At 38.9% G+C, this 18,423-nt stretch overlaps 2 protein-coding genes across 2 annotated transcripts in view; one reads left to right on the top strand and one right to left on the bottom strand.

Annotated features, from left to right (window-relative positions):
- Nucleotides 1–471: 471 nt before the first annotated feature.
- LOC112046855 (alpha-1,3/1,6-mannosyltransferase ALG2) lies at nucleotides 472–4,565 on the top strand. The gene has a single exon (XM_024083677.2). It carries the CDS (start codon nucleotides 632–634, stop codon nucleotides 1,901–1,903), a length of 1,272 nt encoding a protein of 423 aa, XP_023939445.1. The 5' UTR covers nucleotides 472–631; the 3' UTR covers nucleotides 1,904–4,565.
- Nucleotides 4,566–5,637: 1,072 nt separating this feature from the next.
- Nucleotides 5,638–18,423, bottom strand: part of LOC112046854 (activating signal cointegrator 1 complex subunit 3) — a 36,125-nt gene continuing 23,339 nt past the window's right edge. Inside the window, exons 25-39 of the mRNA XM_024083676.2 lie at nucleotides 17,673–17,893; nucleotides 17,368–17,470; nucleotides 16,777–16,966; nucleotides 16,544–16,697; nucleotides 15,601–15,737; nucleotides 14,582–14,798; nucleotides 13,714–13,872; nucleotides 12,597–12,738; nucleotides 11,774–11,964; nucleotides 10,746–10,936; nucleotides 10,311–10,479; nucleotides 9,109–9,396; nucleotides 7,959–8,093; nucleotides 6,881–7,076; nucleotides 5,638–5,851 (exon numbers count right to left, since the gene is read on the bottom strand). Of these exons, the coding sequence (XP_023939444.1) occupies nucleotides 5,703–5,851; nucleotides 6,881–7,076; nucleotides 7,959–8,093; nucleotides 9,109–9,396; nucleotides 10,311–10,479; nucleotides 10,746–10,936; nucleotides 11,774–11,964; nucleotides 12,597–12,738; nucleotides 13,714–13,872; nucleotides 14,582–14,798; nucleotides 15,601–15,737; nucleotides 16,544–16,697; nucleotides 16,777–16,966; nucleotides 17,368–17,470; nucleotides 17,673–17,893 (2,642 nt within the window). The 3' untranslated portion in view covers nucleotides 5,638–5,702. The remainder of the gene's footprint in view (nucleotides 5,852–6,880; nucleotides 7,077–7,958; nucleotides 8,094–9,108; nucleotides 9,397–10,310; nucleotides 10,480–10,745; nucleotides 10,937–11,773; nucleotides 11,965–12,596; nucleotides 12,739–13,713; nucleotides 13,873–14,581; nucleotides 14,799–15,600; nucleotides 15,738–16,543; nucleotides 16,698–16,776; nucleotides 16,967–17,367; nucleotides 17,471–17,672; nucleotides 17,894–18,423) is intronic.

Genomic DNA, 18,423 nt, shown 5'->3' on the forward strand with positions numbered 1-18,423 from the left:
GTTCTTACTCTTTTGACGGTTAACGTTTTCCGTTTAAGATGAAGTCACAAGGAAATCACTCTTACTATTATCTATGTATCTAAGCTCATAAATCATGGACTTGAAAACTAAAAAGAAGGAGGGAAGAGTCCAAGGATAATCAAACGTCATCGTCAATTAAGGGGTGGCTTTATTTTAAGCGATCGTCAAACATTAAAAAAGTCAGTTTCGTCATTCGACAAACGTGCTCGCCCCTAAACGCATAAATCTAGTTCGGACTACTTTAGTATTTTAGTCGAATACGAACGATTTTTGGGCAAACGAACGAACGAGTACGAACAAAAATTTTTCGTACTCGACTAAAATACTAACGTAGTCCGAACTAGGCCTTAGTACATAATATATTCTGTGATTGTGATAAATCTTGTATTTATGCTGTGGACTGTCAGTTGTCACGAGTTGGTTGTCAGTTGTCACTGTCAATGTCAAATTATCAAGTGTCTACGTCAGTCGTCAACTCGTCAAGTAAACGAAAGAATAATTTTCATTTTTTGTACTTTATATTTATTATTTTTATTTTTGCAAGTAAAAAGAAACTAGGAAGTTTTGTTTGGTAGTACCTCATACAAATGTGAGTAATTGTGAAATCAGTATGGTCAAAATATTATTTCTACATCCAGATTTGGGTATCGGAGGAGCGGAACGCTTAGTTTTGGATGCCGCATTGGCCTTCAAAACTAAAGGCCACGATGTCGCTTTTTATACAAACCATCATGACACAACGCATTGTTTCGCCGAAACCAGAGATGGAACCTTCCCCGTGACCGTGATAGGTGACTGGATACCGCGTTCTATATTTGGTAGATTCAAAGCGGCGTGCGCTTACGCTCGCATGGTCTTCGCCGCTGTATACTTAGCCTGGTATGTAATACCGGTAGAGGAGCCCACGTTAATTTTCTGCGACCTAATATCTCTGTGTATTCCATTTTTAAAAATGGCCAGTGGTCCATTCCGTATAGTCTTCTATTGCCATCACCCAGACAAGCTTTTGACTACTGAAGGTGGTCTTTTGAAAAAGATATACAGAGCTCCGTTGAACTGGTTAGAAGAGTTAACAACAGCGAGGGCTGACAAAGTTTTAGTTAACAGCAAGTACACAGCTAGAGTGTACCAGGATGCATTTCAAAACATCAAAGATGTTCCTGATATATGCTATCCATCAATAAACACTGAGTTTTTCAACAAAACTACTCCGAGAAATCTAAAAGAAGTAGTACCAGTTGGTACAGATAAATTCATATTCCTCTCAATAAATAGATATGAGAGAAAGAAGAATTTGCCTCTCGCTTTAGAGGCACTGAATCATTTAAAGAGCATGTTAGAAGAGTCTGATTGGGAAAGAGTGCACTTGATCATGGCGGGAGGATTTGATCCAATAAACTTGGAAAACATGGAACATTTCATGGAGCTCACAGACCTGGCCGCAGAATTGGATGTAGAAGACAAGGTGACATTTATGAAGTCACCCAAAGATGTAGAGAAAGTATCTCTACTGTACCATTGCAGAGCATTGATATACACACCATCTAATGAGCATTTTGGTATAGTACCATTAGAGGCAATGTATTATAGCAAGCCAGTGATCGCAGTGAACAGTGGCGGACCCACAGAGACCATTGTCAATGAGGTGACAGGTTTTCTATGTGAGCCCAATAGGAAATCCTTTGCTGATGCTATGTATAAATTAATTGCATCTCCAGATTTGTGTACCAGACTAGGTGAGGCGGGAAGGAAGAGATTTGAAACTAAATTCTCTTTTGAAGCATTTACAAATCAGTTAGATGGTATATTGACAAGAGAGAGGCAACTTATATCTGAAGCTCGAGCAATTGAGTATGAGGAAAGGGTAAAGAAGCGTAAATAACATGATGCCAACACTCCAACAATATTTGACATTGTTTGAGTGTTTAAAATATTTTTGTGATCTCTTGTGATTTGTGTAGATTCTTTGCTAACCAAGATTTCTATTTCAATGTAAATATAGATTTCAGATACAAAGTAAAAGTAACTAATGATCAATACTGTCAGACAACACTCTTGGCTTAATGCACGGCGATATTACAAATAGTAAAGTTTATATTTGGATGATGTGACGCTACGTTTCTTGTCATGATGTGATGTCAAGTGTTTACATTAATATGTCGTGTTGTGACGCTTCAGGACTATGTTTTGAATCAATACAGCCACAGCCAAACAGCCGCGCGCATTAATCTGACGTGTTGTGATGGATGGTTGTTTCACTTCCCCTCCGCAACCCGTCGTTCTGACGCGAACCATCAGAAGCCATCACAACATGTTACGACACAAGTGTAAATGTTGCCATACAAAATGTATGATACCGATTCTATTCTGATACGTCACAACATGATACGTCAAACAAATATAATTCTGCCTTAATGCTATATTAAATATGTCATACATTTTATTTAAGGCTACAATGAATGTGTATGTCGTCTAACATTAATGTTTAATGTTGTAAATTATTTATAGCTAATCATGCCCCAGAGTTATAAAAGAATTTTAAAGTTTTGCCAGTGCATTTAGTGATTTATCAATGTAGAGCGAGATGCTTATCTCTTTGAAAATATCATATTCTACTAATAATAATAATTGCTTAACATTAAATATATTTTATAGAAGAATCATTAAGCACAGAGAATTATTATTAGTCTTTAACATTGCCATATTTAGAGTTTATTTTAATAGTTTTTTAGCTTTTCTTGATTTCTGTGAATGTTTTTATACTGTGAAGCCAAAAAATGTGTGAAGTTGTAGTTGTATTGTTGTATATCTTGTCATCATCATCATCATCATATCAGCCGATGGACGTCCACTGCAGGACATAGGCCTTTTGTAGGGACTTCCAAACATCACGATACTGAGCCACCTGCATCCAGCGAATCCCTGCGACTCGCTTGATGTCGTCAGTCCACCTGGTGGGGGGTCGGCCAACACTGCGCTTACTGGTGCGGGGTCGCCATTCCAGCACTTTGGGACTCCAACGTCCATGGGCTCTTCGCACTATGTGCCCCGCCCATTGCCACTTCAGCTTTGCAACTCGTTGAGCTATGTCGGTGACGTTGGTTCTTCTGCGGATCTCCTCATTTCTGATTCGATCACGCAGAGTCTATCTTGTACTATAAGTAAATTGTTGTTTGTAGATTGACAAAATATTTTCATAACGAAAAAAAATATATATGTATATATATATAGTAAGTATGGCACTAATAAGTATTATTGAGATATTTAAAATTAATAGTTATAAATAACTTTTTTTACTTTAACTTTGACAGTTAACATAATACAATAACATATATATTTTTGTGTATAGGAGTTTTACATATGGAGTTTTAAGGGCTTTATTGCTGCGAGAGGAAATAAAGATGGACCCATTACAGGGTTAGTTGGTTGTTATTGAAGTACCAAATTCATTCTCAGAGTTTAATTAGAAATTAAAGGTAACTTGAAATAATAACTTATAGGAGCCAATGTGCTGCAGTTACTTATTTTACAACTAATTCAAGATGCTCTGCTTTGGTCTCCCAACTTAGATTCAAATATTAATCATTGTTAAATAATAATCATAATCAATTAACTTTCGGTTTCTACGCAGCATGGTACCGAAACGCTGAATCGTTTGGCGGTAAGTCTTTGTGGGTAGGGTGGTAACTAGCCACGACCGAAGCCTCTCACCAGCCAGACCTGGACCAATTAGGAAAATCTCAAGTGGCCCAGCCGGGGATCGAACCCAGGACCTCCGTTTTGTTAATCCACTGCGCACACCACTGCGCCACGGAGGCCGTCAGTCAAGGGTGCATAAAGAAGTTGTAAGCACGCTACCTACCAACCTATGCTGCTATATACATATACTTTATGGGGCTACCCTACACACATTGTTTGTCATAAATATTGATTCCTCTCTACCATAGACCTCTGTAAGCTGAGGATTTAGTATGTGGTTTGTCTATAGTAAATATTCTTGATAATTCCTTATTGACTAGCATTTTTTATAATAGGACATTGTGTATGAATAATTGTATGAATAATATAATATGTTGTACTTGCAAGTGAATTTATCTACTACTTGGCATTCTGTTAATTGTAATCTTCCTGTGCGTGGTTGTTATTGAATATAATTTATTTCAGATTTTTAACACAATATTTGTAACTAATTATCAATTTTTATTTTTATTTATCTCTAATAATTAATTAATTATTATTACTAAGGGTCTGGGTACTTTTGTATGCATATGGCATGATTTTTACTTCAGGAGGCCACGGACATTTTATAATATAGTTGTTGTTAATATATAGTAAAATATATGTCAATAGTATCAAATGGTTTAAACATATTTTCGATGCAAACATACGACTAAACCCTCTCGGTTCCAATATATTTAAAGGAAAAAAAATGGGTGTCTAATTGTTTTTCATAAAGCATTACTTTGCATAAGTGGCCAGAGACTTATAAAATCATGTCACTTTACCTGAACCCTTTGTGTTACAAATATACGTCTTCAAGTTGAGCAATTGTTTTATTTTATACTTATAACCTGCGGATGGAATTGAGCTACAGTGGAATCAGGTTATTTAAAAACTAAATTCCACAAAACAGTAAACAGTGAAAAGTCGGCCAAGAAGTGTGACCGTTAATAGTGCAATAATGAGCGGTAATCGAACCTAAACCCTGGATTCAACGCTCTATAACTGTAAAACTGTACAGATATCATTATCATCGTTATCAGCCAAAGGACGTCGGTCTCGAGTTGCCAACATCCACGAACTCTGTAACCCGCTTGATATCTTCGGTTCACTTAAAAGGGGGTCGACCAACACTGCAGTATACAGTGCGGGGTCGCTATTCTAGCACCTTGTGAGTGGGACCTATAAGGCTTTAACTAAATAAATAAGTATAGACACCGATAAGTAAGTTGAACCAAAATGACAAAGTTAGATGCGTGCTTCGTGGTTGAAAATTTCGTCCGCGATTATAATGGCGTCAATTATAGCAATTGACGTCATTGACGCCGAGGTTACTCGCTGTACGTCGCTAACACCTGAAAATGTGTTGTGTTACTACATGGTCTAAGGTTACTACGTATAGTTCAACTTCATCATCATCATTATCCTCAGACCAATTATAAAAGGACCTGCATCACACATAGTCACTAGCAAAATTTTCTGTCATTTTCTGAGTAAAACGAGCCTAGATTTGGTATATATCTTATACTAAACTAGAAGTTTTTGCCCGTTTTTTACACCATTCAACTACACAAAAATATTTTTACGAAGCTCTTTAATCGACGAACACGATTACAACTATTTAACATCGTTTCTATAGACAGTTTTTATAATCGCATTAGATTGTTGATCATATACTTTGACAGACAAGTAACGTCTAGCGAGACAGTTCCTATACAATAATTGGTCTAAGTCATTATCAGCCTATGGACGTCCACTGCTGGACATAAACCTCTTGTATGGACTTCCAAATACCACGTTCTTGAGTCTCTAGCATCTAGCGGCTCCATGCAACCACCTTGATGCCGCTTATGATTACTATTACCAGGACTTATAAAACAAAATAATGAAACTTAATTTAACAATTAGATAAAAAATAATTTATTTATAAATATTTTAAACATCAGTTAGTAGGTAACATATCATTCAATGATAACTTTATTGGTGTCGTCATAGACTCTGTCAACAGTCTCCGGAGGCAGCGGGTCCATGAGCTCAAACTGCAAGTCGTATTGCTGATCCAAGCCCATGTAGCTGTCGCTCATGATGTACAGCGTGTATATTATACGACCTGTTGACAAAATAAACGACTTTAGCTGATGGTCTGAGTTTGCGATAGCCAGACCTTATTTACTGCGGGACGACGAGGTCAATTGACCTCGTAGGTACATATCACGTCTTCAAGAGGTTCGATGGATCTCATATCACACCACTGATTGTTTCAGTACGAGGTCAAAAAACCTCGTACCGCACCAGGTGAAAGTACAGAAAAATCAGTGCCGCAGCGAACGTTTTAAAAACACGATTATGCAGTGCTAGATTTACACATTTGTTCCAAAGCTTTAAAAATGTTGTCGCTCGAACTGACTTCTAAAGCAATTTTGCCGCCCTCAGCTTCAGCTTTGAAGAGTACAAAAAAGGATTGTTTCAAATTCTCAAGAACGCCATCTACTGGTAATTTGAAATAACAAATGCGTTTTCACTATGCCATAAAAAAAGTCTTGCTCGATTACACTTCATAGTGCATTCACCAACTTCCCAAGTCAGGCGTGCGCAAAAGAAGTTTTATTTTATTTTATTTGAAAAAGTACAGACTATAACTGGAAATATGTTCAATTACTGATGCAGAGGCATCAAAATACAGGAGATGGTCCATTTCAGATCCACTCTTGTACCCCATAACATTAAAATTTAAAAAATACAAGGTTTTAATTAAAAATTATTAAACTGAATAAATCTAACTAATTATAAAGAAATAAATAAAATAAAAACCAAAGTTTTTGAGTTACAACAAGATGGCGCCCATAGAGCAACTATGACATGACAATTGACAGCAAACGTCAAATCGATTACTGCCTTGAAAACGTCATCTATCCGCCATTATTACTCTTAATAACGTTGCATTTCTTGGGAGACAATGAATATTATTTCGAAAGAATTAAAGTAAATTCGTAGATTTGTTTAATCAAAAATAGTTGAAAAAAATATCTTCTTTTATTTTCGCTAGGGAAAAAAAACTGATCCTGGGCTGTTTACAATCTTGAAACATCTCCTTTGCGCACTACAAAAAGTATCACCCTGTATAAAAATAATCATGAACCTCGTATAGAAGGCGTGTAGAAGGTGACGTGCGTGCGGCCCCTGCCCGGCGCCCGCTTGAGCGCGTGCAGCTCGCCGTGCTCCGTGGTGCCGAGCGTGAGGAGCCAGCCCTCGTTCTTGCTGCGCGGGAACCGTGGGCAGCGGACGTTGTTGGCGTTGCCGCCGCGCCGCGCGACGTCCACCACGAGCGTGTATTCCTGCGTCAAGTTATACTCGTATCATCATCATATCAGCCGATGGACGTCCACTGTAGGACATAGGCCTTTTGTAGGGTCTTCCAAACATCACGATACTGACGTATCGCCACCTGCATCCAGCGAGTCCCATTATTATTATTACTATACTAGTATAGTAATAATAATAATGAGCCCTTTATACTGTTTTTTTTTAATTATATTTAGCGTTGTAGCATTTGTATAACGCATAAAGAAGGGAATTCCAAAGCAGCTCTAGTAGGATCTTACCAAATTGGTTTGGGCAGGGAGAACAACACAAGGGGGGGGGGGGGGGTTAACCAATTTTAAAGGAATTCCTTAACCCTATTATTGACCCTTGACTTAATCCTACCCATTGGTTACAAGCCCCAGGCTCTGCTTGTAATTTTTCTCTAGGCCCAGGCACCCCAACGGACATCATCTTCATCACCATTAGCAGCCGATGGACGACCACTCCTGGTCATAGGCCTCTTGCATAGACTTTCAAACACCCACAGTGTCGAGCCGCCAACATCCAGCGGCACCCTGCAACCCGCTTCATGCCTTCCAACAATGCGCTTTCCGGTGCGGGGTCGCCATTCAGCACCTTGGGAATCTCAACGTCCATCGGCTCTTCGAACTATGTGCTCCGCCCATTGTCATTTCAGCTTCGCGGACTCACTGAGCTACGGCAGTGAATTTGCTTCTTCTGCGGATCTCCTCATTTCTGAGTCGATGAAGCAAAGAAACTCCAAACATAGCTCGCTCCATCGCTCGCTGAATGACTTTCAAGTCTTCTTATGACGCCTCTAGTTACAAGCACTGTGAATACATGGAATGCTAAGATATTTGCCTATTAAATTCGATTAAGAAACGATTCCTTACCTGGTCGGCATGTAAAGGCAACCAGTCGTCTCTGCTGGGCGGCTGTTTGACCCGTTTGTCCAGCTCGCAGTCGCTGTCGAACCACAGGCCTCGGATGTGGAGTTTCAGATCCAATGTGGGCAGGTCACAAATGGCCTATGGCATATTATAAATAATAACTGATTACATGTTGGTATTTATATAATAACTAGCCGATTTCCCGGGACTTTGCCCACGTGGAAACTCTTGTTTACCAAAAAAAAGGTTAAAGTGAGTCAATGTTAACAAATAATCATGAAATGAAATATGCTATATTGTACACCAAAAAATAACAAGCAAGAAATTACTAATGCACAATTGGTGGCCTTATCGCTAATGAGCGATCTCTTCTAGACAACAAATCATACAAGAAAAAAAATACAAGGAATAATGACGGGTGTACACACATAAAAAAACATAGTAGAGTGTCGTAGACTTTTTTAAACACTTTTAAAAGTTAAGAATTTCGTCACACACAATCTTTGCGTATACAGCATGGAATGGCAGCTCTCAAAAAGTATATAATTTTCATCATCATGATCAATTGCGTCTATGTTATGAGCTCCGCTAAAGCTTCTAAATTCCGAAAAATTATTCAGGATCCCAGGATTTCAAATACCGAGATCTCAGGATTGCATTCCTGAGTTAAAGTATTGTAATCTCTGTCTTTGCCTAATATTTTGCCGAAAAATAATAATTGGCCACCGATTGTAGGGTGGAGCTTTTTGGATGAATTTGGTAGAATACAAAGGACCTCGTAGAAGAATAGTAATAGTTATATGCTACTGTCATATAATGAGGGTTATTGTAGCACGAGTGATTTTTAGGCGAAGCCGAATTGCCTAATAGACAGTACAAGTGCTACAATGTCCGATTACGTGCAGTGGCAAACAATACTTTTTCTACTACCATGACAAAAGAATAATTAAAATAGATCCTAGATTTTGTCTCTCATAAGGAAGCTGAATTTTTGTAGCCAATGACCATGGAAGTATTTTTTTTTACATTGTAGCACAATTTACCCGTGTAGTAATGAACATTACCAAACGACCTGTAGGAATGAATAGCTTTGTGGTTCGAGGTTTTATATTGAGTAGATTTCGAAATGAGATTAGAAAAAGAATGTTCTTACCTGATGTATCTCTTCAATCTGATGCTCTTCAAACTCCCTTCTCATATACTTGGCAATGTTCTCGTAATTCTTCGTACACGCCACCTTTAGACCATTCAGAACCGTGCAAGGTCTCTTCGTGTCCCGGGTTATGTTGGTGAATATGTACAAATGTTGGGATTCTATATGTGGCAGGGTGGTCAAGGGTGAGTCGGTCGGCCAACGCGCTTGGACGATACTCTGCATTAATGTCTGACAGGTGAGACACACTGCCAGCCATCCGTGTTCCGCTGATGCGTCTATCATGGCCTGGAAAGAGAGGATTTTTCAGATCATTTATAGGCGGTTAAAGGATTACACAAGTAATTTTAGAGCCTCAATAACACAACGGTAAGAGCGGTCGGACTCATCACCGAAGGATGGTGTTTCGAGCTCAGCCCATTGGTCTATTGTCGTACCCACTCCTAATACAGTCTTTCCCGACTTGTTGGAGGGGAATGGGAGCATTGGCCATAGTTAAAAAATAAGGCCAATATTCTTTAAAAAAAATATATATAAAGATAAGTAATATCTGATAATATCAATCTAACAATAAACCTATAAAATAATATCATTCTAAGCCGATCTACGTTCACTGTGGGGCAAAGGGCTTATGAATAGGTCTTATAAACATCACAGTCTCGAGCCGCCAACAAGTTGCGGCTGTTTGATGTCGTCGGTCCATCTAGAGGGGGTCGAACAATACTGTGCTCCAGTTTGGGTCGCCTTCCAAACACCCCTGCTTGGGACCCCAACATCTGTACTGCCTCTATGACCCCCGCCCATTACCACTTCAGCTTCGCAACTCGTCAGTGACTCGTAGTTCTTCTGCGCACCTAATTTTTGATTCGATCACAAAGACATTTTAGACGAAGAAATTACGAGCGTAGCTCGATCCATCGTCCGCTGAGTAAATCTGGACGAGTCCAGCGTCATCGAGTCCACTGAAAAGCGACACTGCTGGGCAGCTCACTGGGCAAGTAATTTTACCTCCACTGCTGGACATAGGCCTCTTGCATGGACTTCCAAGCACAGCGGTCTCGAGCCGCCAGCATCTAGCGGCTCCCTGCAACCCACTTGATATCCTCGTTCCACCTAGTGGGGGTCGACCAATATTGCGCTTTCCGGTTCGGGGTCGCCATTCCAGCACCTTGGGACCCCAACGTCCATCGGCATAATCTTACCTGAATGATCCTAATAGTCTGGTCCAAGACAGACTTGGTGTCGGTGAGGTAGTCCGTATTGGGCAGCTGGAGACGCGACAGATGCGCTTGTAGCAGTAGGAACGCCTTCACATTGGACGAGTCCAGCGTCAGCGAGTCCACTGGCAAGCGACACTGTTGGGACAGCTCACTGGAAAGGAAAGCAAGAAATTCCAACATGTACATATAAAAAAAACATACGCGTCGAATTTTTTGAATAGGAATTCATGACATAAGAATTTATCACATAAGAAATAGGAATATGAATTCATGATTCGCACTGATTTGAAGAAATATTTAGGAAAAACAAGTACCGCTTTTTTTCTTGAACCTCACCACCACACACCACTATTGTGTAGACCTTATTATTAGGGTCATAAGGTCCACAATTGCTCGGCAATGCACATACGTATTTACCCATTGAGTATGTCTTCGTTATGTCTCACAGGCAGCGTGGCGTACTCCTCCGAGTCAGCCAGCAGTCGGAGCAAGTTGTCGAACGTGAGGTTGCTCTGCAGGTTCGCGTTGAAGTGCGCCATAGTTTTGTGCGACAGGTAGTAGTATGACGCTATGCGGCCCATCCAAGTGGTGTGGATATTACGCTGGTCCTAGAAGGCAAATGTTTGTTTACTTCGTTATCTTTATTGCCGGCCGCGTGGCGCAGTGGATAGTGACCCTGCTTTCTGCATCCACGGCCGTGGGTTCGATTCCCACAACTGGAAAATATTTGTGTGATGAGCATGGGTGTTTTCCAGTGTCTGTGTGTATTTATATATTATATAAGTATTTATATGTAGTATATAATTATATATTAATATTATAATATCAACTATATTAGCACCTATAACACAAGCTACTCTGTATGCTTACTTTGGGGCTAGATAGTGATGTGTATTGTTTAAGTATATTTATTTATTTAGATAAAAGTGGCTTCTTTTTAAAAAATTAAATAAAGGTCCTCCTCCTCCTCCTTGCGTCGTATTCCTCATTACTGAGGGTCGTGACTCCTAACACAAGCTTGCTTCTTCACGATGTCGTGCCATGTGACGCAGTGAAAGGTCACTGACCACGAAATATAGAAAATCGCTTGGAGTACTTAACACGTTCGCTTTGGCACGAGGTCAATTGACCTCGCACGTCTAGCGTCTTCAAGAGTTACGAGGTTGATGGACCTCGTACCACACCACACCAGAGGAAAGTACAGAAAAAACAGTGCCGCAGCGAACGTGTCCAATGAAATTTGGCAAAAAGGTAGTTTATATTTAATAGACGTCAGCAAAAATGGATTTTCTGACAGGACTGGATTAAGGAGGAGAAAGACTTGTGCAAGTTTAAGGAAATGAGGTTGGCAAATATATCTTTGAACTTGTAACAATTTCTATCAACCCCTTAGCTTTCAAAATCGACTATAAAATAGTCTCCAAGTTAAGAAAAGTATAAATAACCTCTTCAATCTCCACACAGTTCGCATTACCCAAAGCGTCGAGGGTAGTTTGCACTAAATTGGACAGATAGTGGTTTATGTCCTGAGGCTCTATGCTCTCAAGGTTGTAGTACGAAGGGTTCTTCAGTAGTCGTCTGAAGAAGTAGGTCCACGTCATATAGTCTAGGATGTCTTGTTTTGTTTGCACTGTGCCTGAAAAAGGAATACAAAATAACTTTAGTATTTATCTAGCGGTTCTCAGAATGAGAGGGGATAGGCCATAGTCCACAACGCTGGCTCAGTGCGAATTGGCAGACTTCACACACGTAGATAATTAAAAAAAATCCCAGGCATGCAGGTTTCCTCATGTTTTGCTTCATTGGAGACACGTGATATTAATTGATGTAATGCGCACCTGCGAATTATACATTGTTCCTTTAAGATAAAAGCGATTGGAGGCGATTGGATCAGCTTCCACCTTCACACAAAAAGCAAAACTATAAAAAATTGTAATGTTATCATCAACTGTAAATTATAATACTGTATGATTTTTTAAAAAGAGCAACTGTTGAGTTTCTTGCCGGTTTCTTCTCAGCAGTACCTGCTTTCCGAACCGGCGGTAGAATCTTTACAAATAGTCAACTGACTTGTCAAAAGTGCATGTAAAGTGAGCTACTTTAAATAAATGATTTTTGATTTTGATTTTTAAATTTCTTAAAATACACATAACTGAAATGTTGGTGATGTATGCCCCGGACCGGATTTGAACTTATGCCCTTCGAGACTAAACCAGAGGTCATGTCTACAGGGCTAACGCGGCTCTAAATAATACATACAATACATACCAGCAACAATTTCTGCATTCAAATGGTCAGCCAGTACTTCAAGCAAACTGGATTCCACCGGGAATGGCTCGTAAAGGAACTTCTTGTAAAAGTTCTTCTTTTGATCGTGCACCAATACCACTGCTACTCCTTCGTTGTCATACTAAAATCATAGATATGTTCCTTTACTTAATATTATAAAGAGGAAATATTTGATTGTCTGTTTGTTTGCATTGAATACGCTTAAAACTACTGGACCGATTAGAAATATTCTATCACCAATAGAAAGCTACATAATTAGAGAATCCTTACCTTACCTTACCTTATCAGCCGATAGACGTCCACTGCTGGACATAGGCCTCTTGCATGGACCTCCAAGCACAACGATCTCGAGCCGCCAGCATCCAGCGACTCCCTGCAACCCGCTTAATATCATCGGTCCACCTAGTGGGGGGTCGCCCAACACTGCGCTTTCCGGTGCGGGGTCGCCATTCCAGCACCTTGGGGCCCCAACGTCCATCGGCTCTTCGAACTATGTGGCCCGCCCATTGCCACTTCAGCTTCGCGACTCGCTGAGCTATGTCAGTGACTTTGGTTCGTCTGCGGATCTCCTCATTCCTGATTCGATCACGCAGAGAAACTCCAAGCATAGCTCGCTCCATCGCCCGCTGAGTGACTTTGAGCCTTCATATTAATTAGAGAATAAGAAAGGCTAAATTTTATCGCCGTATTCCCACAGAAATGAGAAATATGCAGGTAAAGCCGTGATGTCCGCGAAGAACCAGCGAACTCGCTTGATGTCGTCAATCCACCTGGTTGGGGGTCCACTAACTTTCTACTTAGCTTTCTAGTGCGCCATGCACCCTGGGACCCCAACGTCCATCGGCTCTGCGGACTGTATTCCCTGCCCATTGTCACTTCAGTCAGCTTCGTGATTCTTTGAGCTATGTCGGTCACTTTGGTTCATCTACGGATCTCTTCATTTCTAATTCGATCACGCAGAGATACTCCTAGCATAGCTCGTTCCATCGCTCGCTGTGTGCCTTCTTATGAGGCTCATAGTTAGCGAGCAAGTTTCGGAATCATATAGTATCATTTAACCTTAATATAAACTTCATTAATTATTTGAAATAAATACCTGCGGTCTTCCAGCACGTCCCATCATTTGCAACACATCAGTGATGGGCATGTCGACGTATCTCTTTTGTTTGCCGTCGAAATATTCCGTGCCCTTGATCACTACCAAGTGAGCGGGGAAGTTGACTCCCCACGCTAGAGTCGCGGTGCAAATTAGTACCTGGATATTGAATACGCAAAGCTTGATCAGTGACTGACGAGAAAATTGTTAAAAATATTGTACAAGTAAAATATAAAAAAAACATTTTCCTAAACTTAAAGTTGCCTGGAAGAGATCCCAAGGTAGCAATTTGTCAGTGATACTTCATACTCGTATGTTGCCCGTATAGTTCAGACTGCAGAATAAAACATACCCTTTTTTAAATATGGAATAAGCTCACGCTTGATCACGATGATTGTGCCCTAAGGTGGAATGCGCTTGCCTAGAAGATGCTTGTTCAATCTCATTTTAAGGTTAAAGATTGTAAGAATCAGGAAACGGAAACACTGACTTCGGGAGAGAGTTCCATACTCTGGCTATGCGTATAAGAAACTAAGTAAATTGCTTCGTATGAATTAAGGGCCTTTTTGGCATTCTGGTAAAATTACAATAATAATTTGTATGAGCATTCCGTTATTTAAATTTATTCCGTATTAAAATTCAAGCTTTAAGTGTTCAAACACAAGATTTCCGAAACAAAATGATTGTAGAAATAAAATTAAGAAGTTCTTTTAATGTTGATTAAACCTACTCAAACTGCCTTGATTTTTATCACTATAGTATAAAATTTCGTGATGTTTTTAAATATTCAATAAGCTTTGTCAAATTATGATGCTAAATATTAGAATGTGCTACTAAATAGTATGAATTATTGTTAAAAAATATTTACCTGTATTTTCTGATTGATGAAAAGTTCTTCAACGGTTGTTCGATCCTTTTCGTGTAAGCCTGCGTGATGAATTCCGATGCCAAAAGCCAACGTGAGTTTGAGGTTGGATTCCCGAATGTTTGACAAGATTTGTTCCATCTCCGATTCCTTCATGTGCAGCCATTGTTTAGGGTTATCCTCAGCTGCTAAGTATGCGATCAAATCTAGTGCTGTTAACCTAAAAATTCAAGATAAAAACAACTTAAATTGTAAATTAAAATTTGTGATAAACAATTTTGTGATCGTGCTTCTAAAGTTTGTTGCCAATACGTCACTTATTTATCTACCATTTATTTACGGTGTGTTGTTTGTTATTCAGGTTAAGTCCCAAAAATTGCCTAATAGATTAAAGTATAGTTTTTAAATTTTAGTGAGTTTGCAGTGAAGTCTGAATAGAACTTGAATTAAATAAAAGTGCTACGAGAAGCGTAAACCTGTTTACTAATATCTGAGAAAAATTGTACATGTTTCTGAAATTAACTCGCATCAACAATAGAACAATGACGATAGTCTAAGTTCTAAATCAAGATGATTTAGAATTCTTCTATGATTGAGGTGTATCAAGAATACATCATTTAAGTTTGGAGTATACAACATTGATTAGGTTCTTAATCCATACTAGTATTATCAATGCGAAAGTAAGTCTGCCAGACTGTCGATCTTCACTTCGATTGCCTGCCTTTTTTATTTTGTATAACCTAGTGCTTAGCGGCATTTACGCCTGATGGTAAGCGATTATGCCTAGAAGATGCCTACTTACTCTTGACTTGATACCCATATTGTAGGTGGCGGGGAAAACGGAAGCTAGGAGAGCATTCCTGCTTGTTCAGCACTAAACCGATTTGAATAAAATTTGGCATTGATATAAATTGGACCTCAGAGCAGAACATAGGTTATTTTTTATCACGGACATTCTATTTTTTCCGCGGAATTTGTAAAAACTTAGTCTTTCTGCCGGGTGTCTGCTAGTGATGTCATACCTTGTCTGCCGTCTACTAGATACGAAGACGAGCGCGGGCGCGGACGGCGAGTGTTGTCGGATGGCCTGGAACGTCGGCTTGTTCATTGACATCATCCGCGGACAGTAGTGGCGGCCCGGGTGTCCTGATATGTGCACCTGGATACAAACAGTACGACTTTTTAGATGTTAGTAGTGGGTTGTGGATTTATTATACTGACGAGAACAAGAACAAGAAAAAAAGAAGTACAGAAATGGTTACATACAATAAGATTTTAAATTTTTTTTCAACAAATATACCTATATATATAAATATATTGATTTTTATTTAATATATTATTATCTAAGTGTAATGTATCTTCTACTTTTCTTTATATGTGTACACCCGTCATTATTATTTTTGGTGTACAATAAAGTATATTTCATTCATTCATTTTTTGATAAAATATTTTCAAACTTTAGAAAATGCTGCCAATGGACAGTGGATCAATAAGATATTGACAACTAAGGAACACAAAAATATTATAGAAAATAAAATTAATTATGGCTTAAAAAAGCTTTGCAAATTCGTTCGTAGCACTTCCGATGGTCCGCGCAGGAGAAAGCCTGCCTGATAGCCAGCGCGAGGGGGGTAGCGATATCCGCACAGTCCTTAACTCTGCCCGCGCGTACGACTTCATACCCAGGCAGTCGTTCCCCCCGTCGCCCGTATATCATGGGAGTGTCATCAACGAACTTGCCAAGCTATAGTACTTTCTAGTTGGCCGTACAAAAATATGGTTCATCTAATATTAATCATTACCAAAACCAGATTATCATCTTTCTACGGTTCTGTTAACACAAGAAAACGCAAATCATTCAAAGTTATTAACCTAAAATTCATGGCCTTTAGAAACTTGATGTTTTTGTTGAATATTTGGTTTACACAGTTAAGAAATGAATATTAGACAGGAAAAAATACAAACCTCTAAGGGGACAGGACGAACAGAGGGTCTAAAGTTATAGAGCCCCATCTCCCCTATGTTGAGCCAGTTGGCAAGGTCCTTTGCATTAGCCAAAGCAGTCGACAATCCAATGATCCGCAATCGCCTTGATGTATGCGATTCGATGAAGTTTGTTCTGTTGCCAAAAATTTCAATAATAATATTAGATTATCGAACTTTGCCAAACAAAGACCCATAATTGCAATTAAACTAACCGTGATACAATAACCTCTAAGACAGGTCCTCTGTCTTCACCCAAAAGATGTATTTCGTCGATAACGATCAAGGCGACGTCTCGTACGTAGTTTCTGGTTTGCCACGATCGACTTATGCCGTCCCATTTCTCGGGTGTTGTTACGATCACTTTAGAATTGCGTATGGCTTTTATATCGGGTGATACGTCACCTGGAATTATAAATTAATAATTTAGATGAAAAAAGGTACAGAGAGAAATAAAAGACAATATGATTGCGAAAAATGATATACGGAAAAGTCAGCACTTAGTGATGGTAGCTGTGCTGAATGAGGAGTTAAGGGAGGTTATTTTCGAGGATATTTTAAGAGGTTGTCAATTTATTTACATTCTTTATTTCGCTTCCGTATTGTTCAGACAAGCAGCTAGTGCTAGCTGATATAATCATCTTCTAAAACAAAATATCTGGTTGCATAACCTGCTTGCAATTCCAACAGTAGCTTGCAAGGCAGAAGCTTTGTAACCTGAGTGATGGTGTGGAACTGAACCTGAACCAAAGGGATATATTAAGCTTTTCATATCAACTATTATTTAAAAATTTAGTAATAGATACCTGTTAGTTCTACAACATTTTTGCCAAGCTTTTCTTGGAGCCTCACTTTCCAATCCTTTATTCTTTCTTTCACCAATGCTTTCAGAGGTGCAATGTAGACTACCTGTAAAGTTTAAGAATTATTATTCAAGGACATAGTCTTTGGACAGGACACCAACATAAAACAAACAAAAAATCTAATATCTGTGAGCTTTATATGTTACAATTTTAACTGTTACAGATAAATTTAACAAAACCGTATTTCTGCAGGAATCTGTATTAGATGACTTTTCATTACACATATTTATAAATGCCACAAAGCTTACCTTGCAGTCTGGGTATTGATTGAATACTCTAAACATGGCCACTTCCGCTACAATGGTCTTGCCTGAACCTGTTGGTGCTCCCAACAGTACATTGTTGTCAGTGTGGTACAAACAGTGGAATATCTGAGTTTGGATTGGGTTGAAATGGCTGAAGTTGTACAGCATTTCGTAGGACGGATTGTTGAGTGCCGTGACTGGCAACGGCTGAAGTTCCAGGAGATCTAAGTAAATAAAAATCAATCAGGGTTTATTGCTCAAATGTATTTATTAAAAGCATACATTTCGCAGTTTCACCCGCGTAGTTTTCATTCCCGTGGGAATGGATAAGTAGGATTTTTAACCGACTTCAACAAAAGTTGTCATTCATTAACCAATTTTGAAAATACTTTTTTTTTTTGAAATTGTACTTCCAGATAAGTTAGTAATAGTATTTCATTTTCACGAAAATAGTTTTGTGTTGAAAAAAAAATACTGAAATATGTCTTTGAAGTTGGTTCCATTTTTATGTTAAAACAATTATTATAATGAAGTTTTTTTCCCATCGGTATCCGTAGTAGTTTCAGGGTCTCTATAATATAGATTAATTTATATCTATAGTCTCTATAATATAGATTAATTTATATACTGTGTATTATAAATGATTTTTGTTATGCATTATTTATTTTTAAGAGAGAACTAAAGACAGATCCACAGATATTCATTATTTTACTAATGTAGGGTAGGTAATGTGTATAATTTTTCATTTGAGAAA

Source organism: Bicyclus anynana, chromosome 22, assembly GCF_947172395.1.
Source record: "Bicyclus anynana chromosome 22, ilBicAnyn1.1, whole genome shotgun sequence".
NCBI lineage: Eukaryota > Metazoa > Arthropoda > Insecta > Lepidoptera > Nymphalidae > Bicyclus > Bicyclus anynana.